Here is a 21,840-nt window from a genome sequence, read left to right on the forward strand (position 1 = left end):
CAATGCAAGTGTTCCCTTTTTCTCCCAAAAAGTTTAATCTTTTCGGATCAATTGCTGCGTCAATCATGTTATCTATCAGCAGTCAGGTGGTTGTTTTTCATCAGTGTCTGTTACTGGCTTTGTAAGGTTACAGGGACTTTGTTGTGGATGTTTGCGGAGGTCAGAGCAGCCCATGTACCGCCAAGTCGGCCTTGGGTGGCCTCTGTCACAATTTAAATGAACGAGAGGACGTGATTGGCTAAGATTCCACGAGCCGAATGAAAGAAAGGGTATGATTGGTCGATTTGCCCTCCCTTTCTTTACGCTAGAAGAAGGCGGGACCTAGACGGGCCCATCAATGGGCGGCCTCTGCGATTGGCCTGTAGTAAAATGACGTTAACGAGGGGGCGGGGTCTAGAGTAATTCATCTAACAGCCGGCGTTTCCTTACCGGCATTTCAGCTTCAACCACCGGCGGGCTCACATATCGCTGCTGTGCTATTTATTTATTTATTATAGATCCTTTTTTTAAATTTTAAGGAGCCAGACAATGCTCAGCCTGTGCCTTTACGTCCCGGTGTCTAACTCAGACCCGGTCGAGGTGGAGTATTTCGAGTCTAACAGCCTTCCGTCCGAGTTGAAGTCTCTCTTTAACAAACTGAGCGTCTTCCTGCCGTCTCAAGAGTTTTCTACCTATCAAAGATGGCGAAAGGTAAGAAAATCAACCTTTATTTGAATGAAACACACCACTTAGCATTACTTGCATACTAAATACTTGTATAAATCCAGTTAATTTACTTTAACCGGCTTTAAATCCTTTCTTTCCAGGAACAGGTGTTACGGTTTATCTGGTGCCCGTGTTATCTGGTGCCTTCCTCACATTACATTACACTACAAGAAGTGAATGAGTCCTCTGAACACAATTTAACTTGCACAAATGATTAGGTATTAAACAGAAGAATGTATTTTTAAAAGGATTAAACTGCAATTAAAGGTTTTGTAGGAGAGTCGCCAATTAACACGGTCACCAGTTTAACCGTAACACCGGAATAATTAGCACGGTAGTAAAAGGAAGAGAAAAAAAAAGCCTGTACCACAAGGCCGCATTCACGCCCGGCTTCCAGAAAAGTGTCTAAAACAATATCTGACTTTTGATACTACATTTAATATAAGCAATGTACATATGTTTAAAATGATGTTGTTTGCGGTTTGTTTTAGTCTTTTTTTGTGTAACATAGTAATGCTACCACGTATCACCCATTTCTTTTAAAAAGCCGGCACATGCCTTGAAGCCGGCGTCATTCATTCTCGGGAAAGTCCACCCTAAAGAGGAATGTAGTCAGATTCAGTCACATGGTTGGCGGTTTTTTGATCAAATCTGCATCTTTCTGCAAAATGAAACATAAAAAAACCAAACATTGAAAGCTTCTGTATCAACAATGCATGAAAAATTTGATCATAGGAATAACTTTGTGCACTAAAGTTTAAACAAAAAAGCATGCAAAATCAAGCCAGTTGAATATTGCATGTAAAGTATGCAATGAATGAAATGTCATATATTGTGATTGCTTGCATATTTACTTGTGGACATTTCTGATGGTGCAAACTTGATTTTTGTGCTGCTTTCTCCCACCTTACTATCAATGACACACAGGCCCATTTCTAACCAGTCATATCTTGCTTATCAGTAGAGCAGTTATCACACTTTATGACTGTCTCACTTGAATTTCTGGAGAAAGCTAGTATAGTGTAAAAATAGCACAAGGCAAATGCTAGTTAAAATTTGTTCCACTTACCAGCAAAAACACCCTTAAAACAATTATAATCTATTGAGTTATGATAAAATATGTATATTCAGTAGCTTGTTTGGTCAGTGGCAGCTTCATCCTGCACCTCCAGGGAAGCACAAACACATACTGTAACAGAATACACTTAGAAAAATGTAAATATTTAAATTTGGTCATGTCATTCCTCTTTTTTAAACATGCTGTAAGTCACATTTATGCACTTGTGAAAGCATGTTAGCATGAACTGCAGGGAATAGCATAACCAAGGTGTTTCATTACTATGTGACAGTCATGTGCCCGCCTTTTGGGCAGCAGGTCAATCGGTGTGCTCTTCTTATTTTACTCCCTTAGCAGATGCCACAGCTTAGACTGGATTAAAGCAGTTGGCAGGTCGTTTAGCAGTTGAGGCCCGAAAATAGACCTAGGTTGTCCTGGGGAGAAAAAAAAGAAACTAACATCATTACTGCCATTCAAGAATGCCAAGAACACCACGACTTGGCAAACGGGGTCATGAAACACAAGCTGACACATTTTAACATTCAGGACTGGTTAATTATATGGCTTTGGGTGCTAATTTTAAACCTAGTAACCTTTTTTAAGATCTTGTGATACCGGTTTCGTAAGCTGTCATTAAAAAATGTTTAGCTGTCAACATAAATGATCCCTCACACACTCTAAATACAGTGTTATTTCTGCAGAGGAGTCCTAAGTAAAAGCTATTTTTTTGTTGTCAGACTTTACTCTATTTTCTCATTGCCTGTATTTTTGTGTCTTGCAGAAAACTGTAAAAAGGGAAGAAAACGACGCAGACGTACAGCTGGAATTCGACGAGTTTGTGCAATATCTTCAAGATTACGAGAAGGACCTTAAACTTGTGGTGAAAAGTCTCGACAGGAAGAATGCAGGTATGAAAGAGGCGCCCGCGCAAATTTGAGGTCTTTTGAGTTTCGTTGCGGATGAGTCTGCCCTCACTTGGTTTCATTTTTCACTTTGCGTCAGACTAAACTGCAACTTTCTTCTATGTGCCCCCCCTCCTTTTTTTTCTTTTCTTTACAGGTCGTGTTGATGCGAAAGAGTTCATGCAGTCTCTTTGGGAGATCGGTGTTCATATTTCTCCAAGGCATGCAGAGAAAGCCCTTAATAGGTAATTTAATCCACCTGTTTCACACACTTGAATTTTAGATTAAAAAGGTCAGTATCTTACATTTGGTATCTTTTCTTTTTTTTTTTAAAGCATGGATAAGAGCGGGATGATCACAATCAGCAGTAAAGACTGGAGCAGCTACCCCATGGTGGAGAAGGCAGAGAACATCCCTGAGATCATCCTCTACTGGAAACACTCCACGGTTAGTGTTGCGGTCTGCAATGAAATCACACATTTTTCCCCAAAAAGGGAACAGCTGCACTGACAGCTGAGCGGCAACACAGCAGCTCTTTCATCACAAAGACAACGAGGAGGCTCTGATTCATGAATTATGAGTCAGAAAAGTCCCTATTGTCAGGAGTTGGTGTCTCAAACATTTACTGGTGTCCTATTTTAGACTCTGGCTGTAACAGAGTGCAGCCAATAATTGTATCAGTCAACCCTAATAAAGTACATTAGGCCGTTGTTCTTTCCTCCTGTCTGACATGAGCGGGTCAATTGAGAAGCAAACGGCACGAAAAGCTCAATGAGCTCAAGCCGTGCGTCAGCGATTAAGCTCTTATTAGGCCATGAATGGAAACGTTCCCGTTCCCAGAGGATTATGTCAAATGGATTTGCCGCTGCTCTGTCTGTTATGTAAAAGGAGCAGCAGTCAATCAGATCAGGGTGGCAACTGTAATGTAGCATGGCTCCTCTGCAGGACGAGGACAGCTTGATCTTGATTTTAGTTCAAGTATTTTACCTTTAGTGAGTTTAGCAGCTTCGACTTGGCACCGAAGAGGCACGACAGACTGAACCTGAGCCAAGAATAAAGCCGGAGTTTACCCTCCCGAGGGGGCCCGGCACATTTCGGCCGAGTTACTAATGAAACAGGAGCTGGTGGGTCATTTCAGTCTGCAAGAAAAAAATCTCCATGATTAATGCTCATAGGTCACAGGTTGAAAACGGCAGAGGAAAGTCAGAACGTACAGTCTTTGTCCCAGAGTTACACTGAAACACCCGGCAGGCTGCCAGATATGAGTCGGAGGTGATTGATGTGCTGATTAGGATGCAGCAATAAAATGTGTAACGGTGCCAAAGCAAGAACATCAAGAGCTTAAAACACATTATTTAGGAAGTAATCTTAATGAATTTTGCTGTTATGTGGCTGTTTAAAAAAAATAGGGGGGCATTTCTTGACAAGGGGAGCCACAGTTGTTGCAGGTCTACAGACATCCACTTGTAAGCAGTGTCGGCTGACCCAGATAGTTTCGACACTCCTCGCACTCTCTGCCCTTTTGCACACCGATCTTGCATTAAGATCTGATTTCAAAGAAGCACAGTGAGTCCACGAGTGACGTAAAATCAATGATGTTCAGGTGAACTGGGACACCTGTGAACAAACACACCACACAATGTGATCTTTACTGTGGCGGGAAAGAGCGGCCATCCAGATTCTTTCATACATGTCACATATAACAGCTGTCAACATGGAAAAATGACCCAAAGAGCACATAAGCAAAGCACAAAATGACTCTACTAAAAACATCTGCTCCTTCTAATCTGTCATATCAAAGAGTTAAAGGCTTAATTTTGTTTAATCCTCTGTGTATTTAATAGTCTATATCTCTCTCTTTGTGGTAGATATTCGATGTGGGTGAGAACCTGATGGTGCCCGACGACTTCACCATCGAGGAGAAGATGACCGGTATGTGGTGGAGGCATCTGGTCGCAGGCGGAGCAGCAGGAGCGGTTTCCAGGACCGTCACCGCTCCGCTGGACCGAGTCAAAGTCATGATGCAGGTAAGACTGAGAGAGTCTCAAAGTTTTTTTCCATTGCCTTTTTTGGGAGTTTGGGAACAGAACACAGTGTAGAGAAAACGGTGGAAAGTCTTATCTTGCTCGTTATTTGCAGCGGAGGGTAATAATCGGGACTGTGACCCAGTTGTCAGCCAGGCGTACAGTACATCAGGAAGTTCAGTTCAGTTTAATCTTTAAAGTTAATAGTCAAACTTGTACAGGACTCTCTAAGAGGGGATACTTTGACCTTATTTTGTAACTTTTGATGGCACAATCAGTGAGACGAGACAGATCTTGAAAGAAGTTGCTCAAGAGAGAGTTGGTGTTACTCAAATGCCCCGAACAGGTTAATATTTAAAAGGCGTGGAGGCCAGAGTCCAGGGACTGATAGTGTGTCAGAGCCAGGCCACCTGACCGGCCAATGATGGCACACTAAGGTTCGTTACACCCTCGACTGCGTAATCCCCCCCTCCCCTTCCCGAGTCAAATCCACCGTCATCAATGAGCTTGAAGGTCTAAGCCACAGACATTATTCAGGATCTGTGCCAACGGCCCCTGATTTGCGTCAGCAGTTGTGTGTAAAGTCGACTTTGAAACACCCAGCGTGACCCTGATCGATTCGTGAATGATGCAGTTTGGTTATTTACCCCCCAAAAAACAAACAGTATTAGCCCACATGGAAAGAATCCAAAATCAACCCCCAAAAAAAACTACACATTTATGCCTATCAAACATCTCATTAATTAATTAAATGTCTTTTTTTTAATTGTCTTCAGGTTTACGGATCTCGAACCAACAACATGTGCATCATGAGCGGGCTGATGCAGATGATTAAAGAAGGAGGCACCAGGTCGTTATGGCGAGGCAACGGCGTGAACATCATCAAAATCGCCCCCGAGTCAGCCCTGAAGTTCATGGCGTACGAGCAGGTACGTCGAGTTACCTCAGAGCTCTACACACACACACCTGCTATTAAAACCCACATCCTGGTGTCAGATTTAATCCTTTCTTTCTCTTAATCGACTTCTTTCTCCAGATCAAACGATTGATCGGCAGCGATAAAGAGACTCTGAGCATCTTGGAGAGATTTGCTGCAGGCTCTATGGCAGGAGTCATGGCCCAGAGTACTATCTACCCCATGGAGGTGATTATTAGTGCAGAGGAAACCTTCTCAAAGTCTCATTTTAATATAACAAATTAAAAGAACACAGCATTAAATTCTTCTTCTCTTCCTCTCTTTGTCTCCTCCCAGGTTCTGAAAACACGTCTCGCTTTAAGGACGACCGGACAGTACTCGGGTATCACGGATTGTGCGAAGCAGATTTTCAGGCGAGAAGGACTCTCAGCGTTTTACAAAGGCTACATCCCCAACATGCTCGGCATTATCCCCTACGCTGGCATCGACCTGGCCGTGTACGAGGTGAGCAGAGGCCTCCTCCGGTCTATTTTTACCTCCTCAGAAGTATCGGGTTCTGTTTTTAGTATTTTTATCGCTCCCTTAATGAAGTCGGTACATATTTATCTGCGTTTTGGCTTCTAATCAGAAGCAGAAATGTTGATCTTCTGGCTGCAAATTCACCACATTTTACAGTCTTTCTTCTTTTTAAAGAACTTTGCACACTGATAAAATGTGATATCAGATAAAAGAGAGAAAGTGTTCAGCTATATTCAAGAGCACAAAAGGTATTACGACATCTCACCGTTCCATATCACGGGAACAGATGAAGTAACTTGAAATGTCAGGAAAACACATGACTGAGGTTACATAAGTCAAATCTAAATGACATAACACTGTGAAAAATGTCCTAATACACCAACGCGATGAATCATTAACCAATCCTTTTCTTTGTCTTTTTCTCCTTCAGACCTTGAAGAACAGCTACCTGCAGCAGTACGGTACCAACAGCACCGACCCCGGCGTTCTCGTCCTGCTGGCTTGCGGCACCGTGTCGAGCACCTGCGGTCAGCTCGCCAGTTACCCGCTCGCTCTCGTCCGCACCCGCATGCAAGCACAAGGTGAGGCCTTCACATCCTGAAACACTGTACTCCCTCTGACAGTAATGATCTGACTAGTACAAGTGTAGAAAAAGGGACTAAACTAGTAAAAATATAGTGTGAGGACAATTTAGGGTCTTAAAACTTGACCATACATAGTTTTTCTTGGAGAATTTTATTCTTCTTAAGGTGGAAATGCATCAAATTGTACAGCAGTGTATTGCAGCTACCAAATATGTACTCAGTTTCTTGTTATAATGAGAAATCTGCCCACAAAATGACCAAATCTCATTAAAACTGACTAAAGAGACATTATTATTATTATATTTTACACCAGCTAGAAAATATGAACATTGTGTCAGTATAGTTATGGTGAGAATATCAATAAATACGTTTTAGAATAACATGAATTATACACTGGGTGAATATTTCTCACTGCCTCGTCAGTACTGCTGCTGTAAAACCGTTACGAAACAAATTGGACATTAATCTGAAATTGACTCAGCTGCTCTTAAAGGCGGCAAACCTCTGTTCTCTTTACGGGTGGAGGGAGGTAAGACATGAATCAGTGAAGGTGTTGGCCAATAAAACAGCAAATGGAGGCCTGATAGGTTGAAGATTAGATTTATTTAACAAGAAAAAAAAAATCTCAGTTATTTAAGTCCAGTGAGGAAGGGAGGAGGGGGTGAAGCAATGAGACTCGTAACCTTTACCATCATAATTGCAACATCCTCTTTTTTTAAGTCTAACCTGTTATCTCTTATCTTTTTTTGTACAGCTGCGACAGGAGGCAGCCAGAATGCCACCATGTCGAGTCTCTTCAGGCAGATCCTGCAGACCGAGGGTCCCGCGGGTCTCTACAGAGGCTTGGCCCCCAATTTCCTAAAAGTCATCCCCGCCGTCAGCATCAGCTACGTCGTGTACGAGCAAATAAAAACACAGCTGGGAGTGACGTCGCGCTGATACACCACCAACCCATCCTTTCCTTTCATTGTCACCATGAGGAGTGTGTGACCTCCACCCTCCTAAAAACACACACACACGCCCCCTCCCCCTCCCCTAAACCACCCACCCTCTCCCCTACTCGAGGGAATCCCAGGGACCTCGTTGGGGTTCGTGAACGCTTCTCATTCTGTGAATGTCAGCTGACGAAAGACGAGAAAGGCCAAGATAGGAGGATATATGGACTCTGTGAGCTCAGGTGTTTTTTGGGGGGGGGCGGGGGGGGGCTGATGGCTGACGGCTGACTGTGACCGTGACCGCTGCTATTTATGTTTTAAAGAAGAAGTCACATCCAGAAGCCTGAATGTAACAGACTGTAAATCAAGAATCGAGGACCAAATGTTAAGGTTTTTTGGCTCTTCTGCCACTTTTTTTTTTTTTTTTTGGTGCCTGAGAGATAAAGTCAGTCAGTTGTTCTCATGTTGGTTTGACATTACGTTAAGTTTTCGGTCAGTCAGCATCCGTTATACACATACACACACACAGACATATACACACCACCAACTCCTCTACCTGTAAAGTACTGAAGACAGATTACATTTATTTTTATAGACGGATAAAAGCATTATAATAAACTCTTTATACGAAGTGTTTAAACAAGAGAGAAAGAGAAAGAAAGGGTTTTTGCACATGAGAGTTTGATCTCTCTCTGGACCCTTCCCCCGTCCCGTCCTAGAATGAATGAATTAGCGGAAAGATAGATGAAGAGTATTTATTCATTTATTCATCTGTTCTGTATATTTATTGTTTTAATTGTCTGGAGGAAGAGGAGGAAGAGGAAGAGGAGGAGACGAACGCTGCATGTTTCCTGTCTTCTTGAAGAGCCAAATGTGCGATTTTTTTTTTTTGTTTTTTTTTGTTGTTGCTTCGTTTTAAACAGATGCAGTGACTGTATTCATGAGTGTGAAAGTTAACACCAGGCAACGGCCTTACTGAGTGGCTGATCAACACTAAAAATATATGTAGTTGTCTGGTTTTAAATGTTAAAGGGAAGTTCATGTTGAATCCGTTAGTCACTGCGACTCGTATTACGCAACTTGAAAGTCTGCATGTAGATGTTTTTTGTTTTTTGCCCTTTTCTTTTCTTTATTTAAAAAAAAAAAAAAAGAAGTATAAATGTCTTAATGTTCACCTCAGGTTAGATCATTGTTTTAATTAACAGAAAAATCACTTGTGGTTGTTTTTTTTTTTTCTTCATTTATACTCTTGAGTTTTTGTCGGGAAGGAGAGAAAAAAAGGGCTTTAAAAAAGATGAAGCAACATAATGCACTTTAATGAATGTCGTATTAATTCTTTTGTAAAGAATGAGTTTTAGTCTTGTTTTAATGGACCATTTTTTTTGATGCAAATAAATGCAAATTCTCGTTATTCTGAGTGTCCTGTCTCTCTTAATGCACGATTCTGCAGGTTTGTTTAATTAATTTAAAAGGTAAATCAAGTTAAGATCATTATAATGCAGTTTTATTGTAGTCTTTTGGTTATAATAGATTTATTTTAACTTAACTACACCTCAATTTGTCTCTATTCTCCAACATAACTATAAAGGAATTGTATTATTTTGGGTTTGTAACATTGAAACATGATTTTTTTTTCTGTAGTATAAATGTAACTTTTAATACTCTCAGTATAGTTTCAGCTGCTCCTTTTAAAATGTCAGAAAGTTTATATGTATAATTAACCTTTAACATACTGTTCATACTGACTCATCATTAGTCTCTAGGACCATTCACAACCATGAATTCCCCGTCAATGATTAATAAATGTTGAATTTATCCTTACTGTAGCTGAGAAAGACATGAACAATCACTATTTCACAGTCCAGTAGAACATTTTGAAGAATATAATATCTACATATACTCCTCTTCTACTCATAATGAGAAATACACTCACTTCTGTTCTATCATTAGTTTATGTGGATGAGCAGTGGACATGTGTGTCCGTCCTGTTCAAGCAGCGGAGCCTCCGTGTTTTTATTTTATAACCTATATACGGTAAGTATAACGCTCGGTTACACAAGTTTCTCCTTATCGTTAAACACAACTGAAAAGTGCAATTAGATCGGTTCTTCCACGGCAGCGTAATGCACGACAAGCGACGTCTCTCCAGTGTTGCAAAGTGAGGCGATGTGACTGCTTGGCAGAATAAAACACGTTGTAAATTTGTGACTTTATAATTTCGGAGAATATCCGAGTTTTTATTTCTGTAAATTTGCGACTTTATAATGTCAGAGAATATCAGACTTTTCTCTCGTAAATTTGCGACTTTACAATGTCGGAGAATATCCAAGTTTTTTTTCCCCCCTAAATTTGCAACTTTACAATGTCGGAGAACATAAAACTTTTTTTCTCATGAATTTGCGACTTTATAATGTCGGAGAACATCTGACCTTTTTTTCTCGTAAATTTGCGACTTTATAATGTCGAAGAATATCGGACTTTTCTCTCATAAATTTGTGACTTTATAATGTCGGAGAACATACGACTTTTTTTCTCGTAAATTTGCGACTTTATAATGTAGGAGAATATCTGACCTTTTTTTTCTCGTAAATTTGCGACTTTATAATGTCGGAGAATATCCGAGTTTATTTCTGTAAATTTTCAACTCTACAATGTCGGAGAATATCCAAGTCTTTTTTCCCCGTAAATTTGCGACTTTACAATGTCGGAGAATATACAACTTTTTTTCTCGTAAATTTGTGACTTTACAATGTCGGAGAACATACAACTTTTTTTCTCGTAAATTTGTGACTTTACAATGTCGGAGAATATACAACTTTTTTTCTCGTAAATTTGTGACTTTACAATGTCGGAGAACATACAACTTTTTTTCTCATAAATTTTCCGACTTTATAATGTCGAAGAATATCCACATTTTTTATTTCTTAAATTTGCGACTTTATAATGTCGGAGAATATCCACGTTTTTTTTCTCGTAAATTTGCGACTTTATAAAAGAATAGCAGCTGGTTCAATAGACGACAGCAGCTGTAGTTTTTGGGTTATAATAGTTTTATTATGATTCTAATACACCTCAATTAGTCTCTCAGTAATATTATTCAAAATAACTACGAAGGTATGAATTGTATTATTTTAGCTTTATGATGAAACATTCATTTTTCTGCAGTGATGAAACACCAGAGGTAGGATTAAAAAAAAAAAAAATCTAATAAAATTAAAAGGAAATAAAAGATTAATTAGATAAAATAAGGAAATAAAAAATAAAGGCACTATAAAATAAAAGATAAAATTAAGAATAAATGAAATAAAATGAATAAAAAATAAAATAAATAACAGCGAATAACTAAAATAAATAAATAAAATAAAGTCACTATAAAATAAAACATAATAAAAGACACAATAGAAAATAAATAAAATATGATAACTATATAATAAGGACTGTAAAATAATGGTGTGAGGTGTGAGGTGGGGCATTAAAAGGAAAAAGATGACATAAGAAGGAAACAAATTGATAAAACAACTAAGAGGAAATGTGATGAAGTAAAACCTGAAAGAAAAGGCGGGAAACAATCAGGAAATAAAAATAGCATAAAAAGATAGTCCGTTAAGTAAACTAGGCCAAAACATAAAATAATATAATAAATAAAAATAAAGCTGAATGAAATATATACTATTGCATCACATTAATGGGGGATTATGTAGGTTAAGATTAAATGTAAAGGTTTGGCTCTTATCTGGGATTAAACAGTAACAGGAAACATGTTACGTAACAGCAGCTGACGTCGTGGAAGGTAACAAAGTACATTTACAGCAAATAAGCACATAACTACAGTACTTTTCCACCACTATTAGCACTACTATTTCCTTTTTGTGCTACTTTGTACTTTATACTACAGCTTTAGTTACCTTTTAGATAAAGATTTGACATATTTTAATATTCTGTTGTTTAAATTGTCAGCTCTTTTTAGAAAATATGTTCTCCACAATGATTCACTTTTATAAGATAATGCAGTACTGTTACTATTAAACTACCCAAAATATCTAAAATAGGCTCCACATTAATGTATCACAACATTACAATCCTCTTACATGTTTGTACTAGTGATAAAAAGAAACAATATACTATAATATACTATACTATAATAATATAACACAAGAAGCCTGTCAGCATAATGAGGACTTCAGTAAAAGTACCAATACAGCAATTTAAAAATACTTCATTAAATTAATGCAAAATCGTACTAAGTAGTAAAAGTACTGCAGTATTATGAGTGATGTAGTATGCATTATTACAGTAAAAGTACTGCAGTATTATGAGCGATGTAGTATGCAGTATTACAGTACAAGTACTGCAGTATTATGAGCGATGTAGTATGCAGTATTACAGTACAAGTACTGCAGTATTATGAGCGATGTAGTATGCAGTATTACAGTAAAGTACTGCAGTATTATGAGTGATGTAGTATGCAGTATTACAGTAAAAGTACTGCAGTATAATGCGTGATGTAGTATGCAGTATCACTGTAAAAGTACTGCAGTATTATGAGCGATGTAGTATGCGGTATTACAGTAAAGTACTGCAGTATTATGAGTGATGTAGTATGCAGTATTACAGTAAAAGTACTGCAGTATAATGCGTGATGTAGTATGCAGTATCACTGTAAAAGTACTGCAGTATTATGAGCGATGTAGTATGCAGTATTACAGTAAAAGTACTGCAGTATTATGAGCGATGTAGTATGCAGTATTACAGTAAAAGTACTGCAGTATAATGAGAGATGTAGTATGCAGTATTACAGTAAAAGTACTGCAGTATAATGCGTGATGTAGTATGCAGTATTACAGTAAAAGTACTGCAGTATTATGAGCGATGTAGTTAAAGTATTACAGTAGTACTTTTACTGTAATACTTTGACTACATCACTCATAATACTGCAGTACTTTTACTGCAAGTAAAGTATAAGTACCTCAAAATTGTACTTGAGTACAGTACTTGATTAAATATATTCAGTCACCTTCCATTACTATACTAATAAATGTGAATCTACTGGCTGTGTATTTAAAATTATTAGAATCGCACTTCGCGTATTTTGTCCCGCGCAGCTTTCCGTATGAAAACAAGGAAGTGTTGAGCAGGATTAACACACGAGCTTCAGTCAGGTTTTATTTTATATTAAAATGTTTATTTCCTGCTTTAACCTGCTTTATAATCAGCTTATAGATGACACATTACTCTCATAGCACAGTTATAAGTTATATGTTGAGTTTAAAGCGCAGTTATGTTCTTTAAATACAGTTAAAGAAGCTTCTCTGCTATCTAATGACAGATGGTGTTATAGAGATATAAAGATATAAATATGGGTCAGAGCTGGTTCCGGTCCGGGGTTCTGGTCCGAGCCTCTCACACGGTGCTGACCTGGGTCATCACTCTCACTCTGCTCCTGCACAACACAGGTAAGACTTTAGGAGAAGTTGACATAATAACCAAATATAATAGAAATCATGTACAAAGTGCAACATTATACCTCAGAAAGATTGTTTTGGTTCATTTATTAATGGAGAAATTAACTGGTTTAAAACTTGGATAATTGGTTCTGTCTTAATAATAAAGTTACGGACGTTTCCTTTAAATCTGGCATCATGTATATGGGTCAATGACGTGACGCCTACATTTCAGTCCAACTGCATTGTTTTCAGTTAGAAAAAGGTTTAAATTGATTTAAAAAAAATACCATATATATGTCCTACCTTTCCTTTATATGTAATCACTTTAACTTTTCAAAAACCACAAGTTATTAGTCATTTTTCTGTTATTTAAAGTGACAAAATATCATGTGGTGCGACCAATAATACCAATAACTGTATTAAATTCAGAGTAAAATATCACTTTTAATATTAATCACTGATACAGTATGCTTAACTGAATTGTATTTTACATTTTTTTATATCCTTTTTAAGCAATTTACAGGAAAAATAAGTCTTACATACATTTAAGAAGGCAACTGTGACATTATAGAACATAAATATGAGATTATTATTTACAAAAACTTCAAAGACATGCAAATAATTTGTTTCTAAACACTTAAATTCATTTATTTTAAGATAGATCACGGTCGCACCACATGACTTTTTTAAGGTCATTTTTATTTATATTTTAAATACTATACATGTGGCTGTATATCTGTTTATGTGTATTTGGTATTGTTTATTGTGTTTCGAGCTGCAACATGTAGTCAATTAATTTATTATTGAGCTAAATGGCTATATTAATAATTGAGGAATCATTTTGAGTCATTTTTTAATGAAAGAAATTATTCAAATGTGAATATTTTCTGGTTTCTTTAATCTTCTTATGACAAACCCAAATATATTAAACCTTCTTCCTCTAAATGAAAACCATCATATCTATAATCCTATAATCAGTTCCCTGATATTAATATTATTATTATTATTGTCTAGAGGAGCTGATAGTCACTCAGACTAAACATTATATCTAATTATATTATTAATGACCAGCTTCAGTGTGTGTGTTAAAGCTTGTTTTCTAATTATGTGTGTGTTTGTGTGTGTGTTTGTGTGTGTATATGTGTGTGTATATGTGTATATGTGTGTGTGTCTCTCTGTACGTGTGTGTGTTTGTGTGTGTGTGTGTCTCTCTGTACATGTGTGTGTGTGTGTGTGTGTCTCTCTGTACGTGTGTGTGTGTGTCTGTGTGTCTCTCTGTACGTGTGTGTGTGTGTCTGTGTGTGTGTCTTTGTGTGTGTCTCTATGTACGTGTGTGTGTGTCTCTCTGTACGTGTGTGTGTGTGTATATGTGTGTGTGTCTCTCTGTACGTGTGTGTGTGTGCGTGTGTATGTGTGTGTGTGTGTCTCTGTACGTGTGTGTGTGTGTCTGTGTGTGTGTCTTTGTGTGTGTCTCTCTGTACGTGCGTGTGTCTTTGTGTGTGTCTCTATGTACGTGTGTGTGTGTGTGTGTGTGTGTGTCTCTGTACGTGTGTGTGTGTGTGTGTGTGTGTGTCTTTGTGTGTGTCTCTCTGTACGTGTGTGTGTGTGTGTGTGTGTGTGTGTGTGTGTGTGTGTGTGTGTGTGTGTGTGTGTGTGTGTGTGTGTGTGTAGATCTGCGGAGGTGTGAGGAGCGAGGAGATCTGCTGCTGCCGCTGCTCTTCTTCCTGCTGGTCGTGCTGTCGGTGCTTTTATACTTCGCTGTGTCGTTAATGGATCCCGGCTTCGTCCTCAGCGACTCTGAGAAGGTGAGAACTATAACCTGATACTGATATTTATACCGCAGAGTTTAAAATAAGTCCATGAATTTCTGTCTTTTTTATTGTTGAGAAATAAGCTTATCACAGTATGAAACGTGATGATGCTGAACTATGACCTGCAGACTAAACTTTGGATTTTAAATGAGTGATTTTGCAATCCATGAGCTGTTCAACGCTCTCCAAAGTCAGTTGTTTAACAAGCATCGATTCATTATTAAACTCAATCTTTGACCTACCAACCACAAAACTCACCTCCACTTTATTTATCATGGCAGAAAACCCAAAAAAGAAATCAAACAAAACCGGACAAAATGGATTTAAAATGCCTTACGTGGCTCTTTTATTGTATGCTAAGTTAAAAAAATAAAGGGGTTATTGTTTATATTTCATAGCTGATTTTTGCATTCCCTCCTTCCTTCCTCCCTTCCTTCCTCCCTCCTTCCTTCCTCCCTCCTTCCTTCCCTTCCTTCCTTCCTTCCTCCCTTCCTTCCTCCCTCCTTCCTTCCCTTCCTTCCTTCCTTCCTTCCTCCCTCCTTCCTTCTTTCTTGCTCCCTTCCATCCTTCTTTGCTCCTTTCCTTCCTTCTTCTTCCCTTCCTTCCTTCCTTCCTTCCTTCCTTCCTTCCTTCCTTATTTCCTTCCTTCCTTCCTTCCTTCCTTCCTTCCTTATTTCCTTCCTTATTTCCTTCCTCCCTCCTTCTCTCTTTCTTTCCTTCCTCCCTCCCTCCTTCCTTCTTCCCTTCCCTCCTTCCTTCCTTCCCTTCCTTCCTTCCTTCCCTCCTTCCTTCCCTTCCTTCCTTCCTCCCTCCTTCCCTCTTTCATTCCCTCCCTTCCTCCTTCCTTCCTTCCCTCCTTCCTTCCCTTCCTTCCTTCCTTCCTTCCTCCCTCCTTCCTTCTTTCTTCCTCCCTTCCATCCTTCCTTCCTCCTTTCCTTCCTTCTTCTTCCCTTCCATCTTTCCTTCCTTCCTCCCTTCCTTCCTTGACTAGAGGACAACAGGAGGGTTAGACACCACTGATCTAAATGCTTTGTAATATTGGTGTTAAGATAAGATACTAAAGTTTGATATCTGGGTTTTAATAAGTAATAGTGTAGCAAAAATACTGATATTGTGATATTGCGCAATCAAACATAAATAAATAAATAAATATGATAGAAAATGTCCATAATTAAATATATAAATAAAAGAAGTTTGTTTTTGTGAACTATGAACTAAATGTTTATTTTGGAAAAACTCTGAATAACATCGGAATAGTGAAGGTCACAGCGGATGACGCTTTTATTCACATGTGTGTTTATGTGTGACCCACATCGGTGTGTGTGTTTGCTTGTTTGTGTCTCTGTGTGTGTGTGTCTCTCTGTACGTGTGTATGTGTGTGTGTGAGTCTCTGTGTGTGTCTGTGTGTATATGTGTGTGTGTCTCTCTGTACGTGTGTATGTGTGTGTGTGTGTGTGTGTGAGTCTCTGTGTGTGTGTGTATGTCTCTGTGTGTGTGTGTATATGTGTGTGTGTCTCTCTGTACGTGTGTGTGTGTGTCTCTGTGTGTGTGTGTGTGTGTGTGTGTGTGTGTGTCTCTCTCTGTACTCCGTACACGCATACATATATATATATATATATATAAATGTGTGTGTGTGTGTGTGTGTGTGTGTGTTTCGCAGGCCGTCCAGGGTTCGAGTGAGGAACTGGACTCTATGATTGCTCAGCCTTCGACCCCTCGGCTGCGTCGCTGTGGTTACTGCCTGCTGCAGGTAAACCAGCTGCTCAGCGTTCGTCATCGAGGACGGATCGTTACGTATTGTTGTCTGTCGATGCTCTCGTTTCTTTTTCCAATGTTTCAAGCTCAAAGTTGTTCGTGACGTGCTCGAAATACCTTTAGCTCTGATTTGCAGCAGTAATCAAACATCTCGTCACCCTAACACATTGTGATTCAGATCAGAGCAATCAGACAACCTGATAAGAGAGATCTGACTCCTTTTAAAACAACAACAGAAAATACACATAATACACACTCACTGCGTATTTTATGAGAAATGTTTTGACTCAATGTGCTTCTGAGACAAGATTACTGAAAGAATCAATTGAAACTGTATTTATTAATTTAGCACCTTTTTAAGACAGGCTAGTGTAGTTAAAAAACCCAGTGACGACATAAAGAAAAGGAATAAAAATGATGAAACAGAACAAATTAAAAAGAAAAAACGGAGACTGATGCACACAAGAGAAAGTCAAGATGAAAAAAGTTGAGAAAATTTCAATAAAGTAAGAAAAATAATGCTATATATTAAAAAATAATAAAACAGGACTATAGAAAAATGCAAAAATATATTGCACGAATTTAAATGTGATTAAAAAGACAAAACAAGAGTAAAATGAAATAAAAGAGCTAAAGGATAAAGGAACATTTCCCTCCTCCCACATTATTTTAAAGTCATGAATCACAGTAAATGTCTCTATAATGCAACATGACTCAAAACTATAAAACTACTCAAATTATATAAACAAAATGTTTATATTTTAATTTGTCACACAAATCAAATGCAGACTATATAATTTGAGTTTGTATCTATGATCACACAAGCACCAGTCTGCTGCTTTGTGTTTGGACTTATACCGCCACCTGGTGGTGAAAGCAAGGTATAGATACTCCCAAAAAGTTTAGTGACAGTCTCTCGTCTATCTGCCACTACACACACACACACACACACACACACACACACACACACACACACACACACACACACACACACACACACTTTCTAGTCCCCACACTCCTGCTCTGACATAACAGATACATTTCTATTTTAATCAACACAGATAAAAGTTTAAAAAAACAAAAAACAGGCACAACAGATAAGACATTTAATAATAATAAACATTTAAAAAATAGAATAGATAGACAGTAAGATAAATTGAGATTTAGGAGTCTACTTTTGTAGATGTTGAAAGATAAACCTAATTAAGTTCCAGTGAGGGATTTCAAATGATTTCAGTCTGATAAATATGTTCAGTTCTGCATCTGACATCAATAAATACCCTCAAACCTCATCCTTACTTTCTATACACTCTGGCAAGTGTTTGTCTGTCAAAGTGAGCGAATAAAGACTATCTCCCAGCACATTAATTATATTATTATACAGGATGCCGTCCTTTCTTTACAAAGTGTTCAGAACCAATATAAGAGCTACACAGCAGCACTGGTCCTAAATTAATCTTGTGTTGTACAATGATGGAGCCTTTAAAATACATCTGCACCAAATTTCACAAAATGTCTAATTAACGACTAACAAAACATCTGCCTTCAGGATAATTTAAGTATGATATCTGTTGCTCTGTCAGATGTTAATCAGAGCTGCAGCTAACATTGTTTCCATTTAATATCATTAATTCAATCTGCTGGTTATTTCCTTAATTCATCATTTTTATCTATAAAATGCCAAAAAATAGTGGAAAAGTTTCTCTCAAGTTGATGTCACATGTCTTATTTTCTTCAACCAACAGTTCAAAACCCAAATAATCAGTTTACTGTCATATATCACGACAGTAAAAACAAAACAAAAAGCACCAAATCTTCATATTTGAGAAGCTAGAAGCAGAAAATGTTTTTTTTTTTTAAATTTGAAAATGACTAAAATGATTATTTGAACTTTACTTTAAAAGATTGACACTTCTTTTTTTACACAAAGTGGCTTTAACCCTCCTGTTGTCCTTAGAGGAAGGAAGAAAGGAGGAAGGAAGGAAGGAAGGAAGGAAGGAATGAGGAAGGAAAGGAGTAAGGAGGGAGGGAGGAAGGAAGGAAGGACCGAAGGACGGAAGGAATGAGGAAGGAAAGAATTAAGGAGCAAGGAAAGGTGGAAGGAGGGACAGGAGGAAGGAAGGAAGGAAGGAGGGAGGGAGGGAGGAAAAGAGGAAGGAAGTAAGGAGAGAAGGAAGGGAGGAAGGAAAGGAGGAAAGAAGGAAGGGAGGAAGGAAGGAAGGAAGGAAGGAAGGAAGGAAGGAAGGAAAGAAAGGAGTAAGGAGGGAGGGAGGAAAAGAGGAAGGAAGTAAGGAGAGAAGGAAGGGAGGAAGGAAGGAAGGGAGGAAGGAAGTGAAGAAGGAAGGAAGGAAGGAAGGAAGGAAGGAAGGAAGGAAGGAAGGAAGGAAGGAAGGAAGGAAGGAAGGAAGGAACAGTCAAAAGAGATGGGGTGAATTTGACACGGGAGGACGACAGGAGGCTTTAACACCAGTGGAATGACTCTAATAGTTTCTCCTCTCTTTCTTTCTTTCTCTCTTTCTTTCTTTCTTTCTTTCTTTCTCTTCCGTTTCGAGCAGCAGCCAATGAGAGCGAAGCACTGTCAGACGTGTAAGCGCTGCGTGCGTCGCTTCGACCATCACTGCCCCTGGCTGGAGAACTGCGTCGGGGAGAGGAACCACCGCTGGTTCGTGGTCTACCTGCTGGTGCAGCTGCTGGCTCTGCTCTGGGCCCTTCACATCGCTCTGTAGGTCCATCTCTCCCTCCTTCCTTCCTTCCTTCCTTCCTTCCTTCCTTCCTTCCTTCCTTCCTTCCTTCCTTCCTTTCCTTTCCTTCTTTCCTTCCTTCTTTCCTTCCTTCCTTGGCTCTGCTCTGGGCCCTTCACATCGCTCTGTAGGTCCATCTCTGCAACATCTGAGTCTTCCTTCCTTCCTTCCTTCCTTCCATCTTTCCTTCCATCTTTCCTTCCTTCCTTCCTTTCCTCTTTCCTTCCTTCGTTCCTTCCTTCCTTCCTTCCTTCCTTCCTTCTTTCCTTCCTTCCTTCCTTCCCTCTTTCCTTCCTTCCTTCCTTCCGTCTTTCCTTCCTTCCGTCTGTCCTTCCTCCCTCCTTTTCTTCCTTCCTTCCTTCCTTCCATCTTTCCTTCTTCCTTCCTTTCCTCCTTCCTTCCTTCGTTCCTTCCTTCGTTCCTTCCTTCTTTCCTTCCTTCCTTCCTTCCCTCTTTCCTTCCTTCCTTCCTTCCGTCTTTCCTGCCTTCCTTCCTCCCTCCCTCCTTTTCTTCCTTCCTTCCTTCCTTCCATCTTTCCTTCTTCCTTCCTTCCATCCTTCCTCCCTTCCTTCTTTCCTTTCCTCCCTTCCTTCCTCCCTCCCTCCTTTTCTTCCTTCTTCCTTCCTTCCTTCCTTCCATCCTTCCATCCTTCCTCCCTTCCTTTGCTCCTTTCTTTCCTTCCTTCCTTCCTTCCTTCCCTCCCTCCTTCCTTCCTTTCTTCCATCCTTCCTTCCTTCCTTCTTCCTTCCGTCCTTCCTCCCTTCCTTTCCTCCCTTCTTTCCTTCCTTCCTTCCTTCCCTCCCTCCTTCCTTTCTTCCATCCTTCCATCTTTCCTTCCTTTCCTTCCTTCCTTCTTTCCTTCCTTCCTTCCCTCCCTCCTTCCTTCCTTCCTTCCTTCCTTCCATCCTTCCATCTTTCCTTCCTTCCTTGACTCGAGAACAACAGAAGGGTTAATTGAGTTACAGTCAAAACTAGATCCAGTATTTGCAAATAATTAAAAAATACAAACATCTTTATCTGGATCTCACAGGTCCGGCATCCTCTCCCGGCTCGACTTGGGATCTCTGGTTCCGAGTGAACGGCTTCCTGCTGGCGGCTCTCGGCGTGGTCGGTGTTTTCTCTGTGGTCGTGCTGCTGCTGCTGTGCTGCCACCTCTACCTGGTCTCCATCAGCTGCACCACCTGGGAGTTCATGTCGCGGCACCGGATCTCCTACCTGAAGCACTGCGGGGACGAGGAGAACCCCTTCGACCGCGGCGTCTTCTGCAACCTCTGGGATTTCTTCTGCATCTGCGGCACGGTGATGTGGGAGAAGGTCTACGCCAGAAACGCCTCAGATCCAGTCTGACCTCCGCTCAGTTTGTGACTGTTGTTAATGTAACGCTGTTTCCAGGTGAAGGAGATTATTCATCCTTTAACCTTCCTGTCGTCCTCTCCGGGTCAAATAAACCCCGTCTGTTTTGACTGTTCCTTCTTTCATCCCTTCCTTCCTTCCATCTTTCCTTCCTTCATTCCTTCCTTCCCTCCTTCCTTCATTCCTTCCTTCCCTCCTTCCTTCCATCCTTCTTCCCCTTCTTCTTTCCTTTCCTCCCTCCCTCCCCTCACTCCTTCCTTCCTTTCTTCCATCCTCCCTTCATTCCTTCCTTCCCTCCTTCCTTCCTCCCTTCCTCCCTCCCTCCTTTTCCTCCTTCTTTCCTTTCCTCCCTTCCTCCCTCCCTCCTTCCTTCCTTTCTTCCATCCTTCCATCCTTCCTTCATTCCTTCCTTACTTCTTTCCTTCCTTCCCTCCTTCCTTCCTTCCCTTCCTTCCTCCATCCTTTCCTTCTACTTCCCTCCATCCTTCCTCCCTTCCTTCTTTCCTTTCTTCCCTTCCTTCCTTCCTTCTTTCCTTCCGTCCTTCCCTTCCTCCCTTCTTTCTTCCTTTCCTCCCTTCCTTCCCTCTTTCCTTCCTTCCTTCTTTCCTTCCTTCCTTGACTCGAGGACAACAGAAGGATTAATTCAGGAGTTTAAAATCGTATATTTTCAGATCAGTTAGATTCTCAGCAACTAACCATTATTTTCTTTATTAATTAATTAGTTTTCTATCTTAAAAAGGCAGAAAAATTGTAGGTGATGTCTTCAAATGTCTTATATATAATAATATGATAAAAACTAGCAAATCTTCACATTCCTTAACGCTGAATCCACAAAATTGTGACCTTTTTTTGCTCCTTACAAGACTTAAAACTACTATAAATGTTTATTTAGTTTATGGACAAATTGAGTATTGGTGAAAATATTGTGCCAGGTAAGCAAACTTTTCTTTTTTGATATCTTAATATTGCTCAATTTCGAGAACTGTGTTGCTCTTTACAGTTAAAGTCAAAACTTAGATCCAGTATTTGCAAATAATTAAACATTTTGTTGAGTACAAACTAATTTTTCTACAATAGAATAAAACATTTTCTTT

The 21,840-nt window shown here is 39.5% G+C and overlaps 2 protein-coding genes and 2 pseudogenes across 2 annotated transcripts; 3 read left to right on the forward strand and 1 right to left on the reverse strand.

Annotated features, from left to right (window-relative positions):
* The window catches only part of LOC133978509 (uncharacterized), a 455,381-nt pseudogene that overhangs the window by 300,198 nt on the left and 133,343 nt on the right, over positions 1-21,840 (reverse strand).
* LOC133978510 (zinc finger protein 208-like) overlaps positions 1-21,840 on the forward strand; it is a 355,630-nt pseudogene that overhangs the window by 90,417 nt on the left and 243,373 nt on the right.
* Positions 447-9,053, forward strand: slc25a25a (solute carrier family 25 member 25a). Its single transcript, XM_062416797.1, has 10 exons — positions 447-690; positions 2,544-2,670; positions 2,822-2,909; positions 3,000-3,111; positions 4,533-4,691; positions 5,465-5,617; positions 5,725-5,832; positions 5,941-6,108; positions 6,554-6,704; positions 7,462-9,053. The coding sequence occupies exons 1-10, from the start codon at positions 529-531 to the stop codon at positions 7,644-7,646; spliced, it is 1,413 nt and encodes a 470-aa protein (XP_062272781.1). The 5' UTR covers positions 447-528; the 3' UTR covers positions 7,647-9,053.
* On the forward strand, positions 12,750-20,919 carry zdhhc12a (zinc finger DHHC-type palmitoyltransferase 12a). Its single transcript, XM_062416812.1, is given in 6 exon segments — positions 12,750-13,095; positions 14,758-14,891; positions 16,558-16,647; positions 19,208-19,374; positions 20,424-20,433; positions 20,435-20,919. Coding segments are annotated over 6 exon segments (804 nt in total). The 5' UTR covers positions 12,750-12,998; the 3' UTR covers positions 20,741-20,919.

The sequence above is a fragment of the Scomber scombrus genome, chromosome 4 (assembly GCF_963691925.1).
Source record: "Scomber scombrus chromosome 4, fScoSco1.1, whole genome shotgun sequence".
In the NCBI taxonomy this organism is placed as follows: domain Eukaryota; kingdom Metazoa; phylum Chordata; class Actinopteri; order Scombriformes; family Scombridae; genus Scomber; species Scomber scombrus.